We start from the raw sequence: 24997 nt of genomic DNA, 5'->3' as shown, positions 1-24997 counted from the left end.
AAGTGGAGCATGTTGTGATATTGCATGTATCTATGATCAGGAAAGCATGTACCTTTAAGAGAACTAAGTGATTACAGTAGTGTGACATCAGTTCGACCTTGAATAGCTGCTATACTTTGTAATTCATCAGGAAAGTCAGCTAGTCAACTTAAATTGTGCCCAGACAAATACCATATCTGTGGTAGGATTGGAAAGTTGCTTTTTGAATAAATGTTCTGATACCTGTTCTCAGCAAGAAGCCAGTCTTAGTGATCATGTTCCCAAAGTTAACATAATAATTGAGAACACATGAAGCCTGATCAGCTTTCAATGCTGTACTCAATGTCACTCAACAATGACTATACATTAATTTGAAATGAAACAGTACCATATTGAATTGAAGTAAGAATATGTAAATCACCACATCAAAAAATGGTCTCTGCCTGACCTTGAGGGTTGACTTTATTTTTTCCATGCCCAATCTCAGAATTGGTTCAACTGGGCTCAAAGTCAAAGGATCAATCCATTCCGTTAATAGCAGTGCTTGGTTGGTACAGTTAGCTCCTGTACCTCAAGGTCAGATATTCACTGATGTAAGATTCACTTCAGGACTAACCTCTTAATTGAAAGCGTTCTTGCACATTCGATTGAATTAGTCATTTGTTGAGGCAAAAAAATTGCAGGGGTGCTGCCCATAATCTTCCATTGATTCGGGAGATACCAGAAGACTGGAGAATTGCAAACATCACTCCCTTGCTCAAACATAAGGATGAGCCTGGAAATTACAGACCAGTTAGTTTGACTTTAGTAGTGGTAAAGCTTCTAGAAACACTTATTTGACATAGAGTTAGTAGTCACATGGTAAAAGGTGAGTTGATTAGGAAAGTTCAGCGTGAATTTTGAATGGTAAAGTTGTGTTCAACTTGCTGGAATCCTTTGAACAGATAATAGGCCCAATAGCAGTAGTGCCATTGATGTGGTGTACACAGACCTCCAGAAAGCATTAAAATAGCAAACTATGCCTCAAGGCAAAGACATGATAACCCCTGCAAATCCTATGTTCTTGCATCTCATAAGCTCCCAACCAATCAGATGAGCATGACTCTTGTTGGAACAAAGAAAGAGAACATTGCAGAAACATGATCAAAAACATGTAGACAATTGCCTCAATTTGAGTTATGTCAAAACATAAAAGTGGGAGAGAATTATAGCAACTTGGATATGGATAAGGGAACTGCGGAAATGTACTTCAGCCCAGGTGGTATGGCATTGCTTTGTGCAATGGCCATGTTCTAAAACACAATGCCACACAATGGACATGTGAGATAAGTTATAGCTCATGGATTAAAAGGGACAGTATCAATGTGGATACAAAATTTAGTCAGCAATAAGAAATAGATAGTAATAATGGTCGATCGATATTTTTAGGCTGCAGGAAGGTTTGTAGTGGACTTCTCCAGGTGTTTGCTTTTCCAATATGTATTAATGATCTAGATCATAGTGTGTTTGCTGATGGTATGAAACTTGGAAACATTGTAAACTGTGAGGAGAACAATGTAAAACTTCAAAGGGGCATAAACAAGTTGGTGGACAGGTTGGTAAGTGATAAGTGAGGTTCAACACTGAGAAGTATGAGGTGATGCATTTTGGTAGGAAGAACATGGAGAGACAACGTAACAAAGGGTATAGTTCTAAAGAATGTGCAGGAGCAGATAGACCCAATGTATATGTGCACAGATCATTGAAGGTGGACAGGTGGAGCAAGTAAATAATAAAGCATAGATATCCTGCACATCATTAATAGGAGAAGAGGACACAGAGGTAAAGAGGTGATGCCGAAATTTTATATGATATTAGTTAGCTCTCAGCTGAACTATTGTCTTCTGTTCTGCATCCCACACTTTAGAAAGGATGTAAAAGTATTATGGAGAGCGCAGAAGAGATTCACTAGATTGTTTCCAGGGATGAGAAACTTCAGTGATAAGAATACATCAACAATGTTGGGATTGTCTGCCTTGGAGATAAGGTGACTTAGGGGAGATCTTTTGAAGTTTTCAAGATCTTGAGGAGATTGGATAGAGCAGATGGGAAAAAGCTGGCCTGCTCATAAAGGGATCAAGAATCTAAGGGCACAGATTTAAAATGATTTGCAAAAGAAACAAATGCACAGTGAGAAATAACTTTTTTACACAATAATTCTGGGTTGGATCTGGAATACACTGCCTGGAAGTGTGGTGGAGACAGGTTTAATTGATATGTTCAGGAGGGCATTGTTTCTATTTAATTAATCATTCATTGTGCCAAGGGAAGAGGGAAAATGTAAGACTGTGGTACTAAATCACGATGCTTATTTGGAGAGCCAGTGTAGATACGATAGACAAATTACCTCCTTCTACACTGTGAGAATTCTGAAATTCTTTCTGCTAAGTTGATATAAACAACAACCTGGATATTATGCAAAGAAATGCATGTAATTCTGACCAAATGTTCTCCTTCATTTAACTGCACAATAACACAAGTAATTTGTCATTCATGCCTTTGGAATATTTGTTCACACAAAATAGCTACATTTTAAGCTTTATTCCTGATGAAGGGCTTTTGCCCTAAACGTCGATTTCGCTGCTCCTTGGATGCTGCCTGAACTGCTGTGCTCTTCCAGCACTATTCTAATCCAGAATCTGGTTTCCAGCATCTGCAGTCATTGTTTTTACCACATTTTAAGTACAGTGTAGTTTGCTTCATGTAAATGAATAGGTTTTAAATGTATGCCTGGCTGTAAATCTAACATTATAGATCAGCTTCCTGGCATGGAAAACATAATTTTAATTTCCACTGCTTTCACTGAAATGGGAGTAAGGATCAATAAGCTAAATTGACTGGATGGCTGGTTTGCAATACAAAGTAATGCCAACAGCATAAGTTCAATTCCCACATCAACTAAGGTCACTATGAAGGCCCTGCCTTCTCAATCTTACCTGAGATGTAATGACCCCAAAGTTAAACTCAACACAAGTTGTCTTCATGGCCTTCAGAAGGATGGTAATATTCTCTTCTAAAATCAGACAGCTTCTATAAAGGATGAACCATCTGCAAAACTGGTCTTTGCAGCTCATCTAAATGCATTCTGATGCTCTGTACATCAAGGTATGAAAGTCCTTTTTGTTATGTTAAAGAAAGTGAATTTTTACAAATATTTATTAATATGTTTCATGGTGTGTGGTAGCATTGGTCATTTGGTCATTATTCAACATATAATTTATGGAAGATGCTTTTATTTGGAGCTATGTTTTTACATGAGAATTTAATAGTTCATTTTGAATATTTTCAAAATCTATTTTCATCAAATTGTCAAGCCTTATTCTGACGTTAGCTAATAAGTATTACAAAATCTATTTATATCAATTGTCAAATTTTAATCAAAAAGCAAAAAAAGTAAGTGTAAGGTTTAGGAAATTGAAATTAGACAAGGTCTTTGAGGAATATGAAGAAAGCAGGAAAGAATTTAAACAAGGAATTAGAAGGGTTAAAAAGGGCCATGAAATGTCTTTGGCAAAAATGATTAAGGAGAATCCCCAGGCCTTTTATGATAAATTAGGAGCAAAAGGATAACTAAGGAAAAGGGTAGGTGTACTCAAGCACCAGGAAGAAAATGTATGTGTGGAGCCAAAGGAAGTAGGTGAGATCCTTAATGATTAATTCATATTGGTGTTCACCAAGGGGAAGGACTAGAATGATGGTAAGGTTAGGGAGTGGTGTGGTGACATTTGACAATAGACAATAGGTGCAGGAGTAGGCCATTCAGCCCTTCGAGCCTGCACCGCCATTCAATATAATCATGGCTGATCATTCCTAATCAGTATCCTGTTCCTGCCTTATCTCCATAACCCTTGATTCCACTATCTTTGAGAGCTCTATCCAACTCCTTCTTAAATGAATCCAGAGAGTGGACCTCCACTGCCCTCTGGGGCAGAGCATTCCACACAGCCACCACTCTCTGGGTGAAGAAGTTTCTCCTGAGCTCTGTCCTAAATGGTCTACCCCGTATTTTTAAGCTGTGTCCTCTGGTTCGGCACTCACCCATCAGTGGAAATATGTTTCCTACTGCCAAAGTGTCCAATCCTTTCATAATCTGATATGTCTCAATCAGATCCCCTCTCAATCTTCGAAACTCAAGGGTATACAAGCCCAGTTGCTTCAGTCTTTCAGTGTAAGGTAATCCTGCCATTCCAGGAATTGACCTTGTGAACCTACGCTGCACTCCCTCAATAGCCAGAATGTCTTTTCTCAAATTTGGAGACCAGAACTGCACACAGTACTCCAGGTGTGGTCTCACCAGGGCCCTGTACAGCTGCAGAAGCACCTCTTTGCTTCTATACTCAATTCCTCTTCTTATGAAGGCCAGCATGCTATTAGCCTTCTTCACTACCTGCTGTACCTGCATGCTTGCCTTCATTGACTGGTGTACAAGAACACCCAGATCTCTCTGTACTGCCCCTTTACATAAATTGATTCCATTGAGGTAGTAGTCTGCCTTCCTGTTCTTGCTACCAAAGTGGATAACCATACATTTATCCACATTAAACTGCATCTGCCATGCATCTGCCCACTCACCTAACTTGTCCAGGTCACCCTGTAATCTCCTAACATCCTCATCACTTTTCACCCTGCCACCCAGCTTTGTATCATTAGCAAATTTGCTAATGTTATTGCTGATACCATCTTCTATATCATTAACATATATTGTAAAAAGCTGTGGTCCCAGCACGGATCCCTGCGGTACCCCACTGGTCACTGCCTGCCATTCCGAAATGGAGCCGTTTATCACTACACTTTGTTTCCTATTAGCCAACCAATTTTCAATTCAATCTAGTACTTTGCCCCCAATACCATGCACCCTAATTTTACTCACTAACCTCCTGTGTGGGACTTTATCAAAAGCTTTCTGAAAGTCCAGGTACACTACATCTACTGGATTTCCCTCGTCCAACTTCATAGTTACATCCTCAAAAAAATCAAGAAGATTAGTCAAGCATGATTTCCCCTTCATAAATCCATGCTGACTCTGTCCTATCCTGTTACTACTATCCAGATGTGCAGTAATTTCATCCTTTATAATAGACTCCAGCATCTTTCCCACCACTGAGGTCAGACTAACTGGTCTATAATTACCTGCTTTCTCTCGCCCACCTTTCTTAAAAAGTGGTATAACATTAGCCACCCTCCAATCCTCAGGAACCGACCCCGAATCTATTGAACTCTGGAAAATAATCACCAACGCATCCATGATTTCCTGAGCCACCTCCTTCAGTACCCTGGGATGCAGACCATCAGGCCCCGGTGACTTATCAACCTTCAGACCTAACAGCCTCTCCAACACCAAATCCTGGCAAATATAAATTCCCTTAAGTTCAGGTCCTTCAGCCACTGTTACCTCAGGGAGATTGCTTGTGTCTTCCCAAGTGAACACAGATCTGAAATACCCATTTAATTCCTCTGCCATTTCTTTGTTCCTAGTAATATATTCCCCTGTTTCTGTCTTCAAGGGCCCAATTTTTGTCCTAACCATTTTTTTGCCTTGCACATACCTAAAAAAGCTTTTACTATCCTCCTTAATATTCTTGGCCAGTTTACCTTCGTACCTCATTTTTCCTCTGCGTATTTCCTTCTTAGTAATCCTCTGTTGCTCTTTAAAAGCTTCCCAGTCCTCAGTTTTCCCACTTATCTTAGCTATGTTATACTTTTTCTCTTTTAACTTTATATGTTTCTTTACTTCCCTCGTCAGCCATGGCCGCCCATGCCTCCTCCTGGGATCTTTTTTCCTTTTAGGAATGAACTGATCCTGCAACTTCTGCATTATACATAGAAATATCCGCCATTGTTCCTCCACGGTCATCCCTGCTAAGGTATTGCACCATTGAACTTTGGCCAGCTCCTCCCTCATAGCTCCATAATTCCCTTTATTCAACAGAAGTACTGTCACTTCCGACTGTACCCTCTCCCTCTCAAATTGCAGATTGAAGCTTATTGTATTATGGTCACTACTTCCCAATGGCTCCTTCACTTCGAGGTCTCTGACCAATTCTGGTTCGTTACACAATACCAGATCCAGAATTGCCTTCTCCCTGGTCGGCTCCAGCACCAGCTGCTCTAAGAATCCATCTCTGAGGCACTCCACAAAGTCTCTTTCTGGTGGCCCAATACCATCCTGATTCTCCCAGTCTACCTGCATGTTAAAATCCCCCATAACAACTGTAGTGACATCTTTGCGACAGGCCAATTTCAGCTCCTGATTTAACTTACATCCGACATCCAGACTACTGTTTGGGGGCCTGTAGATGACTCCCAAGAGGGTCTTTTTACCCTTAGTATTTCGAAGCTCTATCCATACTGACTCTACATCTCCTGACTCTAGGTCCCCCCGCGCAAGGGACTGAATATCATCCCTTACCAACAAGGCCACCCCACCCCCTCTGCCCGTCCGTCTGTCCTTACGATAACACGTGTATCCTTGAATATTCATTTCCCAGGCCCTGTCCACTTGAAGCCACGTCTCAGTTATCCCCACAATATCGTATCTGCGAATTTCCAAAAGAGCCTCAGGCTCATCCATCTTATGTCTAATGCTTCGTGCATTCATGTATAGTATTTTTAATTTGTTACTGCTCTCACCCTTCCCATCAACCCTTATTTCACTCAACCTTACAGCATGATGCCTTTCCGAGTTTTCTGCCTCATTAATACAGTTGTCTTTCTTAACTTCTCTTGTTCTAACTTTCCCTTCAATTTCCTTTTTAAACATCCAGCTTGTCCCCTCCCCCCCCCGCTAATTAGTTTAAATGTAGCGGTGTTGCAGTAGAAAACCTGCCTGCCAGAATACTGGTCCCTAACCTATTTAAGGTGCAAGCCGTCTCTCTTGTAGAATTTATGTTTACCACAAAATATACCCCAGTGATCCAAGAACTTAAATCCTTGCTTCCTGCACCAGTTCCCCAACCACACGTTCAAGTCCATTATCTCCCTGTTTCTGGCCACACTAGCCCGAGGAACTGGAAGCAAACCGGAGATAACCACCTTGGACGTCCTGCTTTTCAGCCTTCTTCCTAGTTCTCCGAAGTCTCGCTGTAGTATGTTCCTCCTCTTCTTCCCGACATCATTTGTGCCGACATGTACCACCACCTCTGGCTCTTCACCCTCATCCTTGAGGATTTCCTGCACTCTGTCCGCAATGTCTTTCACTCTAGCACCAGGAAAGCAACACATCATCCTTAAATCCCGTCTGCTGCCACAAAAACCCCGGTCAGTTCCTCTCACGATGGAGTTTCCTATTACCATGGGCTCTGTGCGATGTCCGACTCTTCCGCTCTGCCTCTGCGGCAACTTTTGATTGACAAACTTGGCCGCCTTGCGAACTGGCAGTGTCATCAGTCTCTGCTTCCAAAAGTTTCAACTTGTTCCTGACAGGTACTTCTCCCGGGGCCTCTTGCACCTGTCTCCTCTCTGCCTTCCTCATCATTTGCTCTCTTCTGCTCTCTTCTGGCATGATTGGTGTAATACCTTCGCTGAAGGTCTTGTCCAGAAAGATCTCGTTTTCTCGGATGAGCCTAAGGTCTTCGAGTTCTTTCGTCAGCGCTGCAATATGCTCGATCAATTGCTGAATGTGCACACACTTTCCACACATATATGAGCCAGACACACCAGAGTCGTTGACCTCCCACATCAAGCACGTAGCGCACTGAACCAGCTGGGCAGTCATGTCTTCACCCTCTTCAACTGTGGTGTAATCACTTCACTCAACCTCCTTGTCAAAGAGTCCTGAGCTGAAGCCTCACTCTTCGATCTAAACTTCCTTAGACCCTCTTTTTGTGGCACGTCTGTGGACTCTTAATTAAGGTTAGAGGAGGAGGGAGGGAGGGAGACCCTACTTTGTAGGACCTGGGGTTTAGAACACACCCACTCTAATAGTAATCACTTACCTTCCCGACCGGCTTTGCGCTCCGTCTGAACTTCCGCCCAGCTCCCGCCGCTCTCTGTTGCGAAAAGACTTATTAGGAATAGTCATCATACCTTTATGCAAGGGAGGTATTGCCTCACAAATTTGGTCAACTTTTTAAGGAATTTACTCAAGCATTTGACAAGGTACCTTCTGGTCCAGAAGGCTAAGTCACATAGGGTCCACGGTGAGTCAGCAAGTTGGATAAAAAATTGGCTTAGTTATAAAAATGAAAGGGTAATTTGCGGGATGTTTTTCTGACTAGAGGTCTGTGACCAGTGGTGTCCTACAAGGTTCAGTGCCGGGATCTCTGTTATTTGCAATATAAAAAGGAATCAGCAGAATACAGATCAATTGGAAAGTAGGGCAGAGACATAGTAGATGGAATTTAATCCAGACAAGTGAGGTTATATATTTTTGGAGATCAAATACAAGACGAAAGTATATAGGAACCTTAGGAGTATTGGTGTACACTTGGCGTGCAAGTCAATAGCTCTTGGGAAGTGGCAGCACATGTGGGCAAGGTGGAAAGAAGGTATGTGACATGTTTACCTTCTTTCGTCAAGGCCGTGGGTTTAAAAGTTGGCAAGTCATGTTAGAGCTGTATAAAAGTTTAGTTAGGCCCTATTTGGAGTATAGTGTACAGTTCTGGTCACCACCCTATCGGAACAATGAGGTGGCTTGGAATGGGTGCAAAAGAGGTTTACCAGAATGTTATCTGGATTGGACTGTATTAATTATAAGGAGCGATTGTGCAAATTTGGAATGATTTTGCTCAAGTGTCAGAGGCTAAGGGATGACCTGATAATAAAATATATAAAATTATAAGATATATAACATTATGAAAGGCTTGGACAGGATGGATAGTCAGAGTCTTTTTTTTTCCCAGGGTGGAAATGTCAAATATGAGGGGGCCTAGATTTAAGGTAAGATGGGGTAAGTTTAAAGGAGATGTGCAAGGCAAGGTTTTTACACAGAAGGTGTTAGGTGCCTGAAATGCACTATCAGGTAGAAGCAGATATGTTTTTGATGTTTAAGAGGCATTTAGACAGACATTTAAAGGGATATGGACACGTGAAGGCAGATGGGATTAGTTTAGAATAATGTCATGGTCGGCACAGACATGGTGGGCAAAAGAGCCTGTACTGTTCTGTGTTCAATATCAATGCAATGCCATTGAATGCTCACAGTTGCATTTGAGGAATGGGAGCACTATTACACTACAAATTATTTTCTATAAGACCATAAGGTATAGGAGCAGAATTAGGCCATTCAGTCCATCAAGGTTCCTCTGTCACTCAATCATGGCTGATACATTTCTCAAACACATTCGCCTAACTTTCCCTGTAACCCTTGATCCCCTTAAAGTCTTCAACTAAATTGCCAAGAAAGTATGTTTTGAGATTATTGTTCTTCTCACAATTTTAATTTTCAATTAAATAATATATGCTTGGGGATTTAATAAAGTAGATGTCATTTAATATAGAAATTAAACTAATAATAATGATGGATAACTTGAGATGATGAGTATCTTAAATAATACTTAATCACAACAATTTTAATTTTGATTTTGAAAGTATTCTAATCAAAGGATTTATCATTCCTTATTTTTGTGAAAGATGATGTGCATTTACTGATATTTTAAATATGTTCTTTTTTTTAGCTTCTACAGTACCTGGTGATGTTGCACTATACACTGGTGTTGTGGCAGTAGCTGTATGCCTAACCTTACTGATGGTTGTAGTAATCCTCGTTTATCGAAGAAAACAGCAAGATTTTGATTCTGATGTAACTGACTCTTCAATTTTAACAACAGGATTCCAACCTGTGAACATTAAAACACCAAAACAAGGTTAGTCATTCCTATTTGTCTATTATTATTAGTTTTCTTTTTGGAAGATTGTTATTAGATTTTAAGGAAAATGAGAGGAAGGGATAGATGAATCAAGGAACGGGCCTGAAAATTAATAACAGCAATTTAAAATTCAAATTAAGCTTTTGACCCCTTACCTCTTGGCTACAACAGTTCAGCACAGAAACGATTTCTCTTGCTTAATCCACTTTATTCGATTCAGATATACCTGAACAACTTTCTTGAGACTTTATTTATTATTTTTGTCAGGTTCTACCTACCCCAACACCTTTCTAAACTGGAAGTAATATACAATCCTGTCAATGGACACTCACATGCATGTTGTGAATCCAACACTTTGACTGAACCATTTGTGAGATGGACTTTTGTGAGAAGGAAATTGTCCATAAAACTGGAAAAAAAGATTACCTGTTCCGCGTGATAGAGGGAAGTTTGGCATTCTATGCACCTAAGATATCTCTAAATACAAGCAATAATTGGATGTTACACTTAGATTTTTGAAACAAAATATCAATGTCCCAGTATTGTAGCATCTATAGAGTTTCTACATAGAAAATCCAATTTTCAACGAAAGGACAATAATTATTAATACATATCCATGAATTTGAAACAACCGAGTGGTGTTGATTGCCTATTATATATAAATAACTGTAATTATTTGAATGAATTGATTTTCAAACTATGAAACTGGAACATCTGTTCAATGCAACCTTCACAATTATGTCTGTATATTTTTGCAATCAGTGATTTTTGAAAATCCTTAAGCTGTAAACCTGTTGAATGAAGGAAGTATGCAGTTTGTATTCAGAGGACATACAATTAACTTATTCTGGTGTTAAAAGTGTGTTCAGTAATTCATGAAATGCAAAGTATTTTTCACAGTGGCTTGTCTGTTTTCATTCTGATAGATAACTCCCATTTGCTTACAATTCAGCCTGACCTCACAAGCACATCAGCATACCAAGGCTCAATCCGCTCACGACAAGATATCTCAGACAAGATTCCAATGACTAACTCTCCCCTTCTGGACCGGCTTGCAAATGAAAGACATACATTACGCAATGGTACAGTACATTCTGATACTTCAAACCTTATGGCAAGACTCTCGATGCAAATGAACAACAAATCATTATTGAGGGATGCTTCAAATACCGCATTTGGAACTTTTAATTTTTTAGGTGGCCGCCTTACCATTCCAAACAGAGGTAAGTGAGATGTCTATTAATAAATATTATCCACAATAGAACTCACTGGAAAAGCTCAGTAGGTCTGCAGCATCTGTGGAGATAAATCAGAGTTAGCGTTTCAGGTCGAGTGACCCTTCTTAAGGCTTTTCTTCAGGTTGTTGGACCCAAAATATTAACTCTGATTTATCTCCACAAAAGCTGCCAGACCTGCTGAACATTTCTGTCAATTTGTATTCTTGTTTCTAATTTCCAGCATCTGCAGCTCTTTTGTTTTTTTAATAGCTGTTGCCCACTTCAGATATTTTAATTGTACTATCTTGATTTGACATAGGCAACCATGTATGAATAATAATAATAATACATTTTCTAGCAAATACAGAATTAATCAGTATAAGATCAAGTTTTAAATTTTAAAAATCCATTTAATTTCAGTAACATTTCACTACAATAGTCGCAGAAAAATACATATAGAACTGAAAACTTATTTGTTTCACCGTAAGTGAAAAATCTAATTAGAACCATTGGATTTTCCTCCATTTTGAGGAGTAGTGGACAAGGAGTGGATGAGAGAAGAGAGACTTTCAAAAATGATGCAGAAGAAGGAAAAGTGACACATTGATTATGAGAAAATTGAAAAGAAAATACAAAACGAATTCAGGCAGATTAACAAGAGATAGTACAAAGATACATTACAATAATGTAATAAAATTATAACGTATTAGAGTTGGAAAGAAATCACAGAATGAGGTTTCTGTACCAGAAGGTGAAACCTTTTACAGATAAAAAGAAATGGTTAATAACTGAAGTTGGGAGCATAAAAGACATAAATAGTACAATATCTTCGAAAAGGTTGGAACAAAAAAAGGACAGACAGTAACCTTTTCTTATAGCTGTAACTTTCTATTTCTGGCAAACATCTGCATAAGTCATTGCATCATCTCTAGTGCAAACACATCCACCATGGATGCACTGACCAGAACTACATACAACACTCTGGCTGTGGATGAGCTAGGGTTTAAATAATTGTAGAAAAGCCTTCAATTTGTAATGTTCTATGCCTCAGCAAATACAGGAGAATATCCAACAATGCTACCTTAATAACGTTATCTACCTGTCCTGCTTTTGCTCAGGCTCTGTAGACATGCATTTCAAGGCCTTCTGTTTCTCTACACTCCACAATATTTTGCCATATATGATATTTTTCCTTGCATTGTTTGCTCTCACCAAGTGCATTGCCTCACACTTCTCTGGATTAAATAATAGTTGCAGCTTGTTCTTGATTAATGCATTGATATCTTCTTATATTCTATAGTTTTCTTCGTTAGAAGAAAATTGGTAAACCAGTATTGAGTCCTACAGAATCTCAATGGAACCAGTTTTTCAGGTTCAAAATACTGATGAACTGCTACTCTTTCCTATTTGACATTGAGCTAATTTTGGGTTTAACATTTTACACTTGATCCAATTGTCTCTTCTCTTTCTGACCAATTGGACCTTGTCATTTCATTTTTAAAAATTCAATCAAGTTAATCAGACTTTTCCTTAGCTGTGCTGATGATCCCTGATTAATTAATGTATTTCTAAATAATGATTAACAACATCTCTCAAAATTAAGTGTAGGGAATGCTGGTTGACTAAAAAAATTAAGAAAAAGAAGGAAACATATGTCAGGTATTGACAGGATAGATCGAGTGAATCCTTAGAAGAGTATAAAGGCAGTAGGAGTATACTTAGAGGGAAATCAGGAGGACAAAAAGGGGACATGAGATAGCTTTGGCAAATAGAATTACAGAGAATCCAAAGGTTTTTTACAAATACATTAAGGACAAAAGGGTAACTAGGAAGAGAATAGGGCCCCTCAAAGATCATCAAAGCGGCCTTTGTGTGGAGCCGCAGAAAGTGGGGGAGATACTAAATGAGTATTTGGCATCAGTGTTTATTGTGTAAAAGGCCATGGAAGATATAGAAAGTAGGAAAAAGATTGTGACATCTTGAAAAATTCCCATATTACTGAGGAGGAAGTGCTGGATGTCTTGAAATGCATAAAAGTGAATATATCTCCAGGATCTCATCAGATGTACCCTAGAACTCTGTGGGAAGCTAGGGAAGTGATTACTGGGCCCCTTGCTGAGATAATTGTATAATCGATAGTCACAGGTGAGGTACCGGAAGACTGGAAGTTGGCTAATGTGGTGCCACTATTTAAGAAAGGTGAAAAGGAGAAGCCAGGGAACAATAGACCAATGAGCCTAACACCGGTGGGCAAGTTGTTGGAGAAAATCCTGAAGAACAAGATTTACATATACTTAGACAGGCAAGGACTGATTAGAGATTGTCAACATGGCTTTGTGTGTGGGAAAACATGTTTCACATACTTGATTGAGTTTTTTGAAGAAGTAACAAACAGGATTGATGAGGGCAGAGTTGCAGACATCATCTATATGGACTTCAGTAAGGCGTTCGACAAGGTTCCCCATGAAAAACTGGTTAACAAGGTTAGATCGTATGGAATACAGGGAGAACTAGCCATTTGGATACAGAACTGGCTCAAAGGTAGATGACAAAGGGTGGTGGTGGAGGGTTGTTTTCCAGACTGGAGGCCTGTGATCAGTGGAGTACCACAAGGATCGGGGGCTGGTTCCTCTACTTTTCATCATTTATATAAATTATTTGGATGTGAGCATAAGAGGTATAGTTAGCAAGTTTGCAGATGACACCAAAATTGGAGATGTAGTGGACAGTGAAGAAGATTACCTCAGTTTACAACGGTATCTTGATCAGATGGGCCAATGGGCTGAGGAGTCACAGATAGAGTTTAATTTAGATAAATGTGAGGTGCTGCATTTTGGGAAAGCAAATTTTAGCAGGACTTATACACTTAATGGTAAGGTCTGATGGAATGTTGCTGAACGAAGAGACCTTGGTGTGCAGATTCATAGTTCCTTGAAAGTGGAGTCGCAGCTAGATAGGATAGTGAGGAAGGTGTTTGGTACGCTTTCCTTTATTGGTCAGAGTATTGAGTACAGGAGTTGGGAGGTCATGTTGCGGCTGTACAGGACATCGGGTAGGCCATTTTTGGAATACTGCGTGCAATTCTGGCCTCCTTCCTATTGGAAAGATGTTGTGAAACTTGAAAGGGTTCAGAAAAGATTTACAAGGATGTTGCCAGGGTTGGAGGATTTGAGCTCTGGAGGGGTTGAAAAGGCTAGGGTTGTTTTCCCTGGAGCATCAGAGACTGAGGGGTGAATTTATTGAGGTTTATAAAATCATGAGGGGCACAGATAGGATAAATAGACAAAGTATTTTCCCTGGGGTGGGGGAGTCTAGAACTACAGGGCATAGGTTTCAGGTGGAGAGGACAGGTATAAAAGAGACTGAAGGGGCAACATTTTCACGCAGAGCGTAGTATGTGTATGAAATTAGCTGCCAGAGAAGTGGTGGAGGCTTGTACATTTGCAACAGTTAAAAGGCATCTGGATGGGTATATGAATAGGAAGGGTTTGGAGAGATATGCGCCAGGTACTGGCAGGTGGACTAGATTAGGTTGGGATATCTGGTTGGCATGGACGAGTTGAATCAAAGGGTCTGTTTCTGTATTTTACATCTCTATGACTCTATACCTCAAATTTGCCCAATGCCAAATATTAGCCAGTTAGCCTATAATTACTCAGCCTACTGCATTCCACCTTTTTAAGTAATAGTACAACATTAAGAGTCCTTCACACCCCCTACCACACCTCTCACCACAAAATATCAGGAAATAATAGTCAAAGCCTGTTCCAGTTCCTTCCTTGCTTCTGTTTGGTATAAATTTAATCCAGTTCTGATTAGGTCTTCAATTTCAAAGATACTAAGCCTTGCAAGGTTTGTGAAGGTTTGTAGCTCAGGTTGAGGTTTAGGGTGTGGGTTTGCTCGCTGAGCTGTAGGTTTGATATCCAGATGTTTCATTACCTGACTCGGTAACATCATCAGTGGTGACCTCCAAATGAAGCGAAGCTGTTGTCTCCTGCTTTCTATTTATATCTTTCTCCTGGATGGGGTTCCTGGGGTTTGTGGTGATGTCATTTCCTGTTCGTTTTCTGAGAGGTTGATAGATGGCATCTAGATCTATGTTTTTGTTTATGGCGTTGCAGTTGGAGTGCCAGACCTCTAGGAATTCTCTGGCATGTCTTTGCTTAGCCTGTCCCAGGATAGATGTGTTGTCCCAGTCGAAATGATAGTTTTTTTCCTCCTTGTGTAGGGCTACGAGGGAGAGAGGGTCGTGTCTTTTTGTGGCTAGCTGGTGTTTGTGTATCCTGGTGGCTAACTTTCTTCCTGTTTGTCCTACATAGTGTTTGTGACAGTCCTTGCATGGAATTTTGTAGATGACGTTGGTTTTGTCCATGGGTTGTACTGGGTCTTTTAAGTTTGTTAGTTTTTGTTTGAGAGTGTTGGTTGGTTTGTGTGCTACTAGGATTCCGAGGGGTCTTAGTAGTCTGGCTGTCATTTCTGAAACTTCTTTGATGTATGGTAAGGTGGTTAGGGTTTCTGGCTGTGTTTGGTCTGCTTGTCGTGGTTTGTTCTTGAGGAATTTGCGCACTGTATTTTTTGAGTATCCGTTCTTCTTGAATACATTGTATAAATGGTTCTCCTCTGTTTTCCGAAGTTCGCCTGTGCTGCAGTGTGTGGTGGCTCGTTGGAATAGTGTTCTGATACAGCTTTGTTTGTGTGTGTTGGGATGGTTACTGGTGTAAAGTTATTTGGTCAGAGTTCGTCACTTTTCTATATACGCAGGTTTGTAGTTCTCCGTTGTCCTTTCTTTCGATTATGTCATCCAGGAATGCGAGTTTGTTGTTGGTTTCTTCCTCCTTGGTGAACTCTATGCCTGTGAGGGTGTTGTTGTGATGTTAAATGTCTCTTCTATCTTGTTTCGTTTTGTGATGACAAAGGTGTCATCTACGTAGTGGACCCAGATTTTTGGTTTGATGGTTGGTAGGGCTGTTTGTTCTAGTCTTTGCATTACTGCTTCTGCTATGAATCCTGATAGCGAAGATCCCATGGGTGTGCCGTTGGTTTGTTTGTAGACTATGTTGTTGAAAGTGAAGTGGGTAGTGAGGCACGGTCCACTCGCTTCATGATGTTTTCGTTGGTAATGTGATTGATGGTGGTTGGTGTGTGTGTGTGATGGTCTCTTCTAAAAGTGTGGTAACAAACTCCAACCACAACGCCATAAACAAACACATAGATCTAAATGCCATCCATCAACCCCTCAGAAAACGAATAGGAAATGACATCACCACAAACCCCAGGAACCCTATCCAGGAGAAAGATATAAATAGAAAGCAGGAGACAACATGGAGGTCGCCACTGATAATGTTACCTAGCCAGGTAATGAAATGTCTGGTTATCAACCCTACAGCTCAGCGAGCAAACCTACAGCCTATACTAAGCCTTCTTGTAACTTCCCTCCCATCTGTTGTGCAAGACAGTTCAACCCTGAAAGAGTTTACTGACATCACTGCCCATCAGAACAGATGAGACTGTTCCTAGGATAGAGTTAACCAGTTCCCTACAAAATTTTACATGTGTGTACCAGAGTGTATTTCGTGCTTCAGTGGTTGATCTTTGTGAGAGTAACATGGAGCTAATGTAGTGATGTGCATTTAAGCTTAAGTTTAACCTTATTGTCTCACAAGAAGCAATCATGTATCTCAGAATAATTAGCTATTAAGCAATATGTATTCATCAAAAGTAAATCTTTTTTTTTGCTGAAGAGTCCATGTGAGCTCTCCCCTGAAACTGATGACAGCAAGAAGGATCGGCAGTAGTGAATCTACCCAACCTTTCTTAGCACCATTATGAAATGGTGAATCGTAGAAAGGAATTGCCAGTACAGCATTACCATACATTTTACAGCCATTTTTTTCACACCCTCTCTACATATCTACAGTGCAACATGTTCATCTTTTGTCAATACAGATGTAAGGTGTTTAAAAAACCCCTATGTCAACTTGACATGATCAAAATATGGCAAGCCTGAAAAAGAACTGAAAGGAGAATTTATGTGGCAATATTAAGCTGACACTTTGAGGAAAAATATTTTAACTGTCAGTCTTGACATTTCTGTTCCTTTTATTTCATTTACCACTTCAAAACTTTGTTGAAACAAGTGTACACGTACCTTTCTATGAACTTTGAACCTGACCATGTGCATAAAACCAATATTGTTACAAAGAATTAATGAAGATAAAGCAAAGAGAGGTTTAGGGCATGCTGACTATATTGTCAATTTTCTTCTCTGCAGGCATCTGTAATGTGACTCAAAATCAGTCTTTACAAAATAAAGACTAAATGCAATTTCAGACTAATTTAGTTATTATTTTTCCTTGATCTTGAACATTTGAGAGAATGCTGGTAACCTGAACGACACTCATTTTTAGCTTAGAGAAGCTAAGAGAAACATTTAGGTCACAATCTGATTTAACAGAATTGCAACAAATGAGCCAAAGATTCCAACAGCAGAATTCTACGGTGCTCCAATCAATGTAATTCAGGGTCAGAATGTTTTTCTTAGATTGTGTTACATTTACATTTACCCGTTTTTTTTTTTGCAAGTTAAAAGTTGAATCTTACCATATTAACAAAATGATTTGTTTTCACTTTCCTAATCTGAGGAATTTTGTTATAATTTTAGTGCATGAGCAGTACATCTTGCAGCTATGGTTCCCAAACAATTCATTCAAAAATGTGATTTCCCATAAAGGAATATGTAAATAATATCAAATGAAATAAATCAACAGCAGAGAATGAGATCTAGTTGTTGATATCTCTATTGATTTATAACTTTTATATATGGACTTTTATTAGTTTTCCAAAGGGAACCATTGTGTCGACTGATGTGATTTAGTGATGTTATGCTTGACTTTAAAAAAACATGGGAAGCTGGAATGAAATAGTAATCTATTATCAATGACTATAGATCTACTCCAAAGGATCCAGAAGTGACAGTATTCTTTAATGGAACTAAATGGAAGAAATTAAAATCAATGTTATTCATGCGGATTTTTAAAATGTGCTGTAGCGGGAACTTGCTCCTTAAATTAAGGTATTTGGTAATAGTAAAGAGGTATAGTCCCAGATAACCACAGAGCTACTCTGTCACTAGAGAGAGACAACCCATGACAGCTTAACATGAAGGTCACCATGCCTGAGGTGAGTGGCATGGTTGAGAAGATGGAACCTTTATGGTGACCTGAGCCAGTGTAGGAATTGAACACACACTATCAGCGTCACACTGTATCATAAGCCAGCCATCTAAGCTAACCAATCCCAATAGTTCAAGTGTTTGTGGAAGCATTGGTAAGAATTTGGCTGAAGGACAGAAAACAAAGGATAGTGGCTAGTTAGCTGCTGTTAGGCTGCAGTTAAAATGTTTCCATGTTAAATGTGCTTCAGCTTAGAATGAATTAATGGATAGGGTGCAAATCAGATCAATTGAGGTATTGTCAGAAGTGAAAGGTTTTTATTACAGAAAGAGTAACTTTACAAGCTTTAAGATAAAACTAAAAATTAAAATAAATGCAGAATACAGTTATAACAAATCAGTAAGCCAGAAAGAAAATGGACATAAACAAAGTAGTCTATTGATTCACTCTGAGCTTATTTTACACTACATTTCATACCTTGGGACTCTTTTTATTAGAATAAAAAGTAGTTTATTTAAGTGTTTAAATTACATTTGGCTTTGAAAAGGTAACCGCTTGTAAACAATGTTCACTAATGAGACGCTAATAACTGAGTTAAATTTAAGATAATCTTCAAAAGGATGATGAAAAGCACCATTAGCCAATTGTTTTGTCTTCCAGAAAAATGAAGGTACAGGCAGAGTCTATAATTCCTTTTAAAATTTAGAAAGAATTAAAAGACGTACAGGAAAAGGTAAAATTGATTTTCATCAGATAGCCAGTTTGGCACAATGGAACAAATGGCCTCTTTCTGAAAAGATCACTTTTGTCATTTCTGCATTAAATTGTTTCTCCCACCATTCTACCCAATCCAGTATTTTGCAGTCTTTTATTTTACCCCTACTTTACATGATGAACAAATTTTGGACATTATCCTTATGCTCAGAACCAAACCATCTATATTTATAAACATTATAGATGGTAAACCTCTTCCAAAATGAACAGCACTCATAAACCTTAACCAAGTGTTTATTTCCTAACATCCAACTTTATTGTCCTAGTTGGTGGCAATGTGGGATACTTAGATTAAACAGTGAGACAGCCTGATGGATGATATTTCTTTTTCTTCTTTGTTTACCATGACGGTCAGTCACGGGCAGCCTCTTGTGAATTTGTGCAATGTAATTTTTAACAAAAGAGCACAAATGTTTATCACACACAAAAAAAAATTTATTGGACTATACAAGAAGTATTTAGACAAATCATGGAAAGAAGTGTTCAACTTTTGCCACAACATAAACTTATAGACCCATGAAACCTGAGAGAAGATTAACATCTCCATATTAAAGTTCCTTGTTCATCTGGGATGGCTGAAATCCGTTTCCTTTTCAACAAAGGTCTGTGCATTTATTCATACCAGCTTCTTCAAGTAATGGCTCTGTCCAAGACCTTTAAACGTTTGAGTAGCTGACTCACCATCACCATTGAACATGGATTCCTTCAACTCAGGTCCTCAACAGTCTTGTAGGAAATTTTCCCCTCTGACACCTTCACGTGTTCTGCTTCTAGAGAGTTCTTCTAAGCAAATAAATGTCTTCACCTTTTTTTTCCTGTTGCTAATAGCACCTTCTGCTATTAAGGATCTCTTATTTTGGAAATAATCTGTTTCTGTTCTGGCTCTCCCTCTCTGGGGTCTAAAACTCAAGTCAGTGAAAACTACAGCAACCAACTCCCTAAAACAGCCTGCTAGTTATTTAGCTAAATCATCTGATTTCTTGGAAGTGCTATTTTTAATGCACTTTTTCAAAAAATATTAAAATTACAATTTATTTGTCTTCTATTTTAGAACACAAGTTCCCAAATAATAATATGTTATAAACTTCAATTTTATGAATAGATGTTTCTTTTTGTGTGTGATATCAACTATGAGAAGCTTATTGAGCATCTTTTGAAAATCATATGTACCGTGTTGAATATATTCATTTCATCTGTAAAATCAGTCACTGTAAATTCTCTTAAAATTTAAAACACAATGTTGGATGAAAGCAAGGAATGTTAACTAACGTGCCCACTAAAAATTGATGAGGTCTCATCAGCTAACCATCGCAATTTTACTTGATGTTGAAGTATTGACATTCCATTTCCTATTCATAATCCTCCTAAATTCTCATGATTCATGAACTGTTCCTTTGGACATTCTGTATGTCACTTCACCACTTAAGAAAGGTGACAGAAGGACACCCAGGAATAGAGATCAATTAATCTAACAACTGTTGTCTGGAAATTACTCAAGTCTAAGGATAGAGCAGCTGAAATGTTTCAACTGATTTAAGAGAACCAACATGAATTTTTAAAGGTTATGTCATGCTTGACCAGTCTAATTAAAATTTTTTGAAGAGGTGACAAAAAAATTGTGGCCAGGCTATGTCTATTTTTGTTATTTATGTACGTTTCCAGAAGGTATTGGACAAAGTTGTTCATAAGAGATTACAAATAGTTCTTCCATAACATGATGGTTGCGTTCTTATGCAATCCTGCATTAGAAACAGCACTTAAAGTGTTGGTGATATAATCGCGTTTCAGCCAACACACATTTTAAAATTTTGTACTTTAGAAAGTGTCCCCAATTCGTCAATCATGTTACAGTGAATTTACATTAACAAAATGCATGCTATAGCAGAATGACCCGTATATTTAAGTAGGTGAAAGAATGAGGCTAAGGTGGGGTGGGGTGGGGCAGAGAACAAAAAACAAATTAATGTTGGATTATCCCACAAATGAGTACTTACAAAAGTGTTGGGTTGAATGGATTCCTATTCTTTAATGTCTGTCCTTTAAAGAATGCAGTCTGACCATAAGTGAAGGGCTCTGTTCTGTTGCCAGCTATTTCCCATATAGCAGTTGTTGAATTGAGAGGTTGACAGACATGGTGCACTTATACTGCATGTTTGTTGTCTGAGCAATTTTTTTACATTGTTTGCTGGAACAATTCTGTTGCGTAAAAGATCAAGACCATAAATGCCTCACTGCAATCAACAAAGCTATTCTTGATGAAGCCGTCTGGCTCTGGGGAAGTACAAAGTGCATCCGAACATGGCTTTATTGATCTTCGTCAAAATGTACCTCTTTTTGTTGCTGCTGTGATTCTCCTCCCCACGTCGCTAGAGTACATACCTCCTTTGAAAGCAACGTACAGTGTGACATGACTTAGGGAAATCAAGCACAAAGAACACCTGGATCAGTTTAAGTACTCTAGATTGCAGTAATGTTGCAATATACTTCAGTAGCATCAATTCTCTCACAGTAACAATTCGAGACAGTAGCAGTGCCTGACAAACAGCTACAACAAAATGAGAAATATAGCAGTACATCTATAATGGAATACAACTGAAGAGAAAGGTACGTCAAGCTGTGTCCATTTTAGATGACGCTGAGCATCTGCAGTGCTATTTAAGAACTCCAAATGTGTGGAGGGAGCAACTCATAATCTAAGTAAATTCAGAGGTCTTACTGAACCTAACGCACAACAGATGTGCAGGCTGCTACATCCATTTGTAGATTATGTTGTGATGTCCAGTAAAATCAATTATTTAAAAGGGCTCAGCATGATCTTGTGTTCAGAGCTGATACCAGATTTGCTGTTGTTTTATGAGTCCTGAAGAGTAACTTATTGATTTATTAATATGAATAATGATATAAAATATTGCTTGGAAAAGAAGCTCACTTTCAGTGGAGCGTCTTAATCCTGAAATTCCTGACAAAAAATGCTGCCATTACATGGTTAGCCAGAACAAAAAATTGTAGTGAGATCAGTTTTCATGGGCATCTGAGGACAGATACATTTACAACCATTTTATTCAAATGGGCACCAGAACAAGTTAAACTTGTTTCATTTATTCATCAGATGTGAGTGTCACTGGCAAAGCCAACATTTATTGGCTGTCCCTAATTTGAAAAGATGGTGGCAATAACTGAGCAACATACAATGTCATTTCACAAGGCAATCAAGTGTTAAACACATTCTGGCCCTGGAGCCACGTATCGTCCCTGCAAAATAATGTTTTTTTCCACAGTTAAATCATATTAATGAACCAAACTGGTTTAATGATGGCACAGTAGTTTCACATTTAACAGAGTAGCTGTGGTAGGATTTGAACATGTCTCAAAATTTGTAGTCTGAGCCTTTGGATTACAAGTCCACAAGCACTATACTACCATGGACATTTAAAAAAAAATAAGAGGCCAAAGTGGGTGTTCTGGAATATCAAGATTTCACTCAGGCTGAATTGGGCTTGACATTACTTGTACTATTATAATTTGTTGCAGATTTGGAAAATTGGCAAGTTTGAAACTACAATGCTTAGTTGCATTGTGCCAAAGTAACCCACTGTCCCTCCGCTGTTAACTGCACCCACTCCGCATGTCAACACTGATGCCTGCATGTACAACTTTGATCCGTAGGATTTGATAAGGGTACAACCAGGCTCCAGCTATATGTTCCTTTCTGTTCTCTCCATTCCTCAGGATATTTTGCCAGGGATGTTTGGCCTTTTGCTTGCTCTGCCCAGTGTTTCATATTGCCTTACTTGGATTGCCATCACCTTATGTATTCTCTCTGTCACCATATAGAGAAACTCAAAGGCATTCCGGGGAGATAGTAGCATACTGGTAATGTCACTAGTCTATTATTTCAGAGGCCTGGGCTGAATCTATGGATACGGGCTTCAAATCCCATCATGGCAGCTGGTGTAATTATAATGCACTTAATAAATCTGGAATTGGAGGCTAGTCATCATGAAACTACCAAGGACGGTTGTAAAAACGGAGCTGCTGACTTTGCCTAATTTAGCTGATATGAGTCCAAATCCCTGACAATGTGATTCACTTTTAATTACCTTCTGAAATGGCCCAGACTCCGTTCAAGAGCAATTTGGGATGGGCAACAAAAACTGGTGTTGTCCATGATACCAACAAACCATGAAAAATTAAAGAGGAAGAAAGAATTACATCTGAGGGAGGGATTCAAATGAGGTGAATTAATAGCATTTGTTCAGACTTCATTACCATTCTTATCTGGAAGCTGTGTGAAAATTATTGTCAGCTGAAAAAGGAAATAGAACAATTTATTAAGATGTGTGAAAGAAATAATAACATCATTTTTGTTCCAACCAGAAAACACAATTGTATGAACACCTTATTATATAAATATTAATTGTTTCTGACTAGCAAGTGGCAAACTCTAAATTCCTGTTATATTTATAGGGATTAGTTTACTGATTCCACCAGAAGCCATTCCTCGAGGCAAGATCTATGAACTCTATCTTACTGTCCACAAAAAAGAAGATGTGAGGTATGTGACAACTCAACCTTAGATCATGCTACAGTTCTCATTCTACTTTGCCTATATAATCTGCAATCCTGCAAATTTACCACTTCTATAGCAAGTCCATAAGTTGGATCAGTTGTATCTTTCATGTTAATTAACATTCTGATGTATATTGAAGTCTAACAAAATAGAACTTAAGTAATACAGACTATTATACAGTCTGCTGTTAAGTTAATATTTTATGTAGGGCATCATCTGGGCAGAATACCTGAAAGAAAATCAATGGTCTTCTAAGTTACTAATTTAAAAAGGCAGAGAATTGGACAGGTCTGCAGTCGCCGTTTATACTTGTGGTTTTCCAAGTAATCTTCCACTCCCAATTGCTGGAAGAGAGAAAATGCTCCATTTTTACTATATCCATCTTTACCAATTACTCAAGTGACCGTAAAAACTCTTTGGTCACAATATAGACTATGCTTGATTGAAGTTTGATGGTAGCCTCCAAGTTAATCTTGCAAGAGTTTACCATGTCAGTGGGAAATATCTAAATAATATGGGTAAGATATATACAAGCGGGGCTTCAGACTTGTCTCCCCATCTTCCAATGCCGGTTGGAATCCATGGCACTGTCACCGTTACCCCTTTCCCTGGACAGGAGCAGCCTTTTGTTCACAAAGGGCATTGCCCAGGCCTTTTTAAAAGAGAAAATGCTCAATTTGTCAATCAATTTCTACTTCATTCTCCTCCTCCATGGGATCACATGGGCCCTTGTGAAAGTACATCTTCACTTCTATAATGACTGTCACAATTATGTCCAGGAATTTAAATTACCAGCTTAGAGATTCGCTGATCTAACCCTCTTCAGTTGACTTGTGATGCCTGGAAACAATAGAGACACAGCAAAGTCTTTGGCGTTTTCCTGTAAATTGTGCTAGTCTCCTGCCAGATTTACAATGAAAGCCTGAAGAGTTGCGAAATTTCAGATATTATCTTATTTCTATATTGCCTATAAGCAGGCAGCTGTGCTGAGAATGTGCCATTATTGGTTTCAATCTGACCAAATAGTCCCCAGTTTAAACCGGAATATTTCTCCCTAAAAAGGTATGATGGGAAGAATTGTAACATGTTCAGCATTATTTTCAAATTTTATCAGGAGATTTTTTTACATTTCTTTTGCTCAATTTCAACAAACTCAATTATTTAAGATTTGTTTCTCTTGGGGCATTGCTGCACTTTTTTTTTAATTAGAGTCCAGTCAGGACATAGTTTTAGAGAAATTACAATTTTGCTGCTGTCATGAATTTATGTTTCGACTTAGGAATTATTCCAAGAAGTAATTCTGAATTATAAATATCAATTTTTAAAAAAAATCTGATCCCAGCATATATATTTGATAAATTGTATCCATGTGGTTTGCAGAGCTGCTCACCTAAACTTAACAATTATCTCAGTTTTATTTATTAAGTCATATTATACAAT

The 24997-nt window shown here is 38.7% G+C and overlaps 1 protein-coding gene across 1 annotated transcript in view; it reads left to right on the top strand.

Moving 5' to 3' along the window:
* unc5a (unc-5 netrin receptor A) overlaps positions 1-24997 on the top strand; it is a 627961-nt gene that overhangs the window by 515001 nt on the left and 87963 nt on the right. The window contains exons 8-10 of the mRNA XM_087995374.1: positions 9633-9821; positions 10751-11047; positions 23455-23542. Of these exons, the coding sequence (XP_087851500.1) occupies positions 9633-9821; positions 10751-11047; positions 23455-23542 (574 nt within the window). The remainder of the gene's footprint in view (positions 1-9632; positions 9822-10750; positions 11048-23454; positions 23543-24997) is intronic.

The sequence above is a fragment of the Chiloscyllium plagiosum genome, unplaced genomic scaffold, assembly GCF_037043375.1.
Source record: "Chiloscyllium plagiosum isolate Xiang-an unplaced genomic scaffold, Cpla_swu_hap1 HiC_scaffold_16, whole genome shotgun sequence".
Taxonomy (NCBI): domain Eukaryota; kingdom Metazoa; phylum Chordata; class Chondrichthyes; order Orectolobiformes; family Hemiscylliidae; genus Chiloscyllium; species Chiloscyllium plagiosum.
This window is presented reverse-complemented; position numbering and strand designations above follow the sequence as displayed.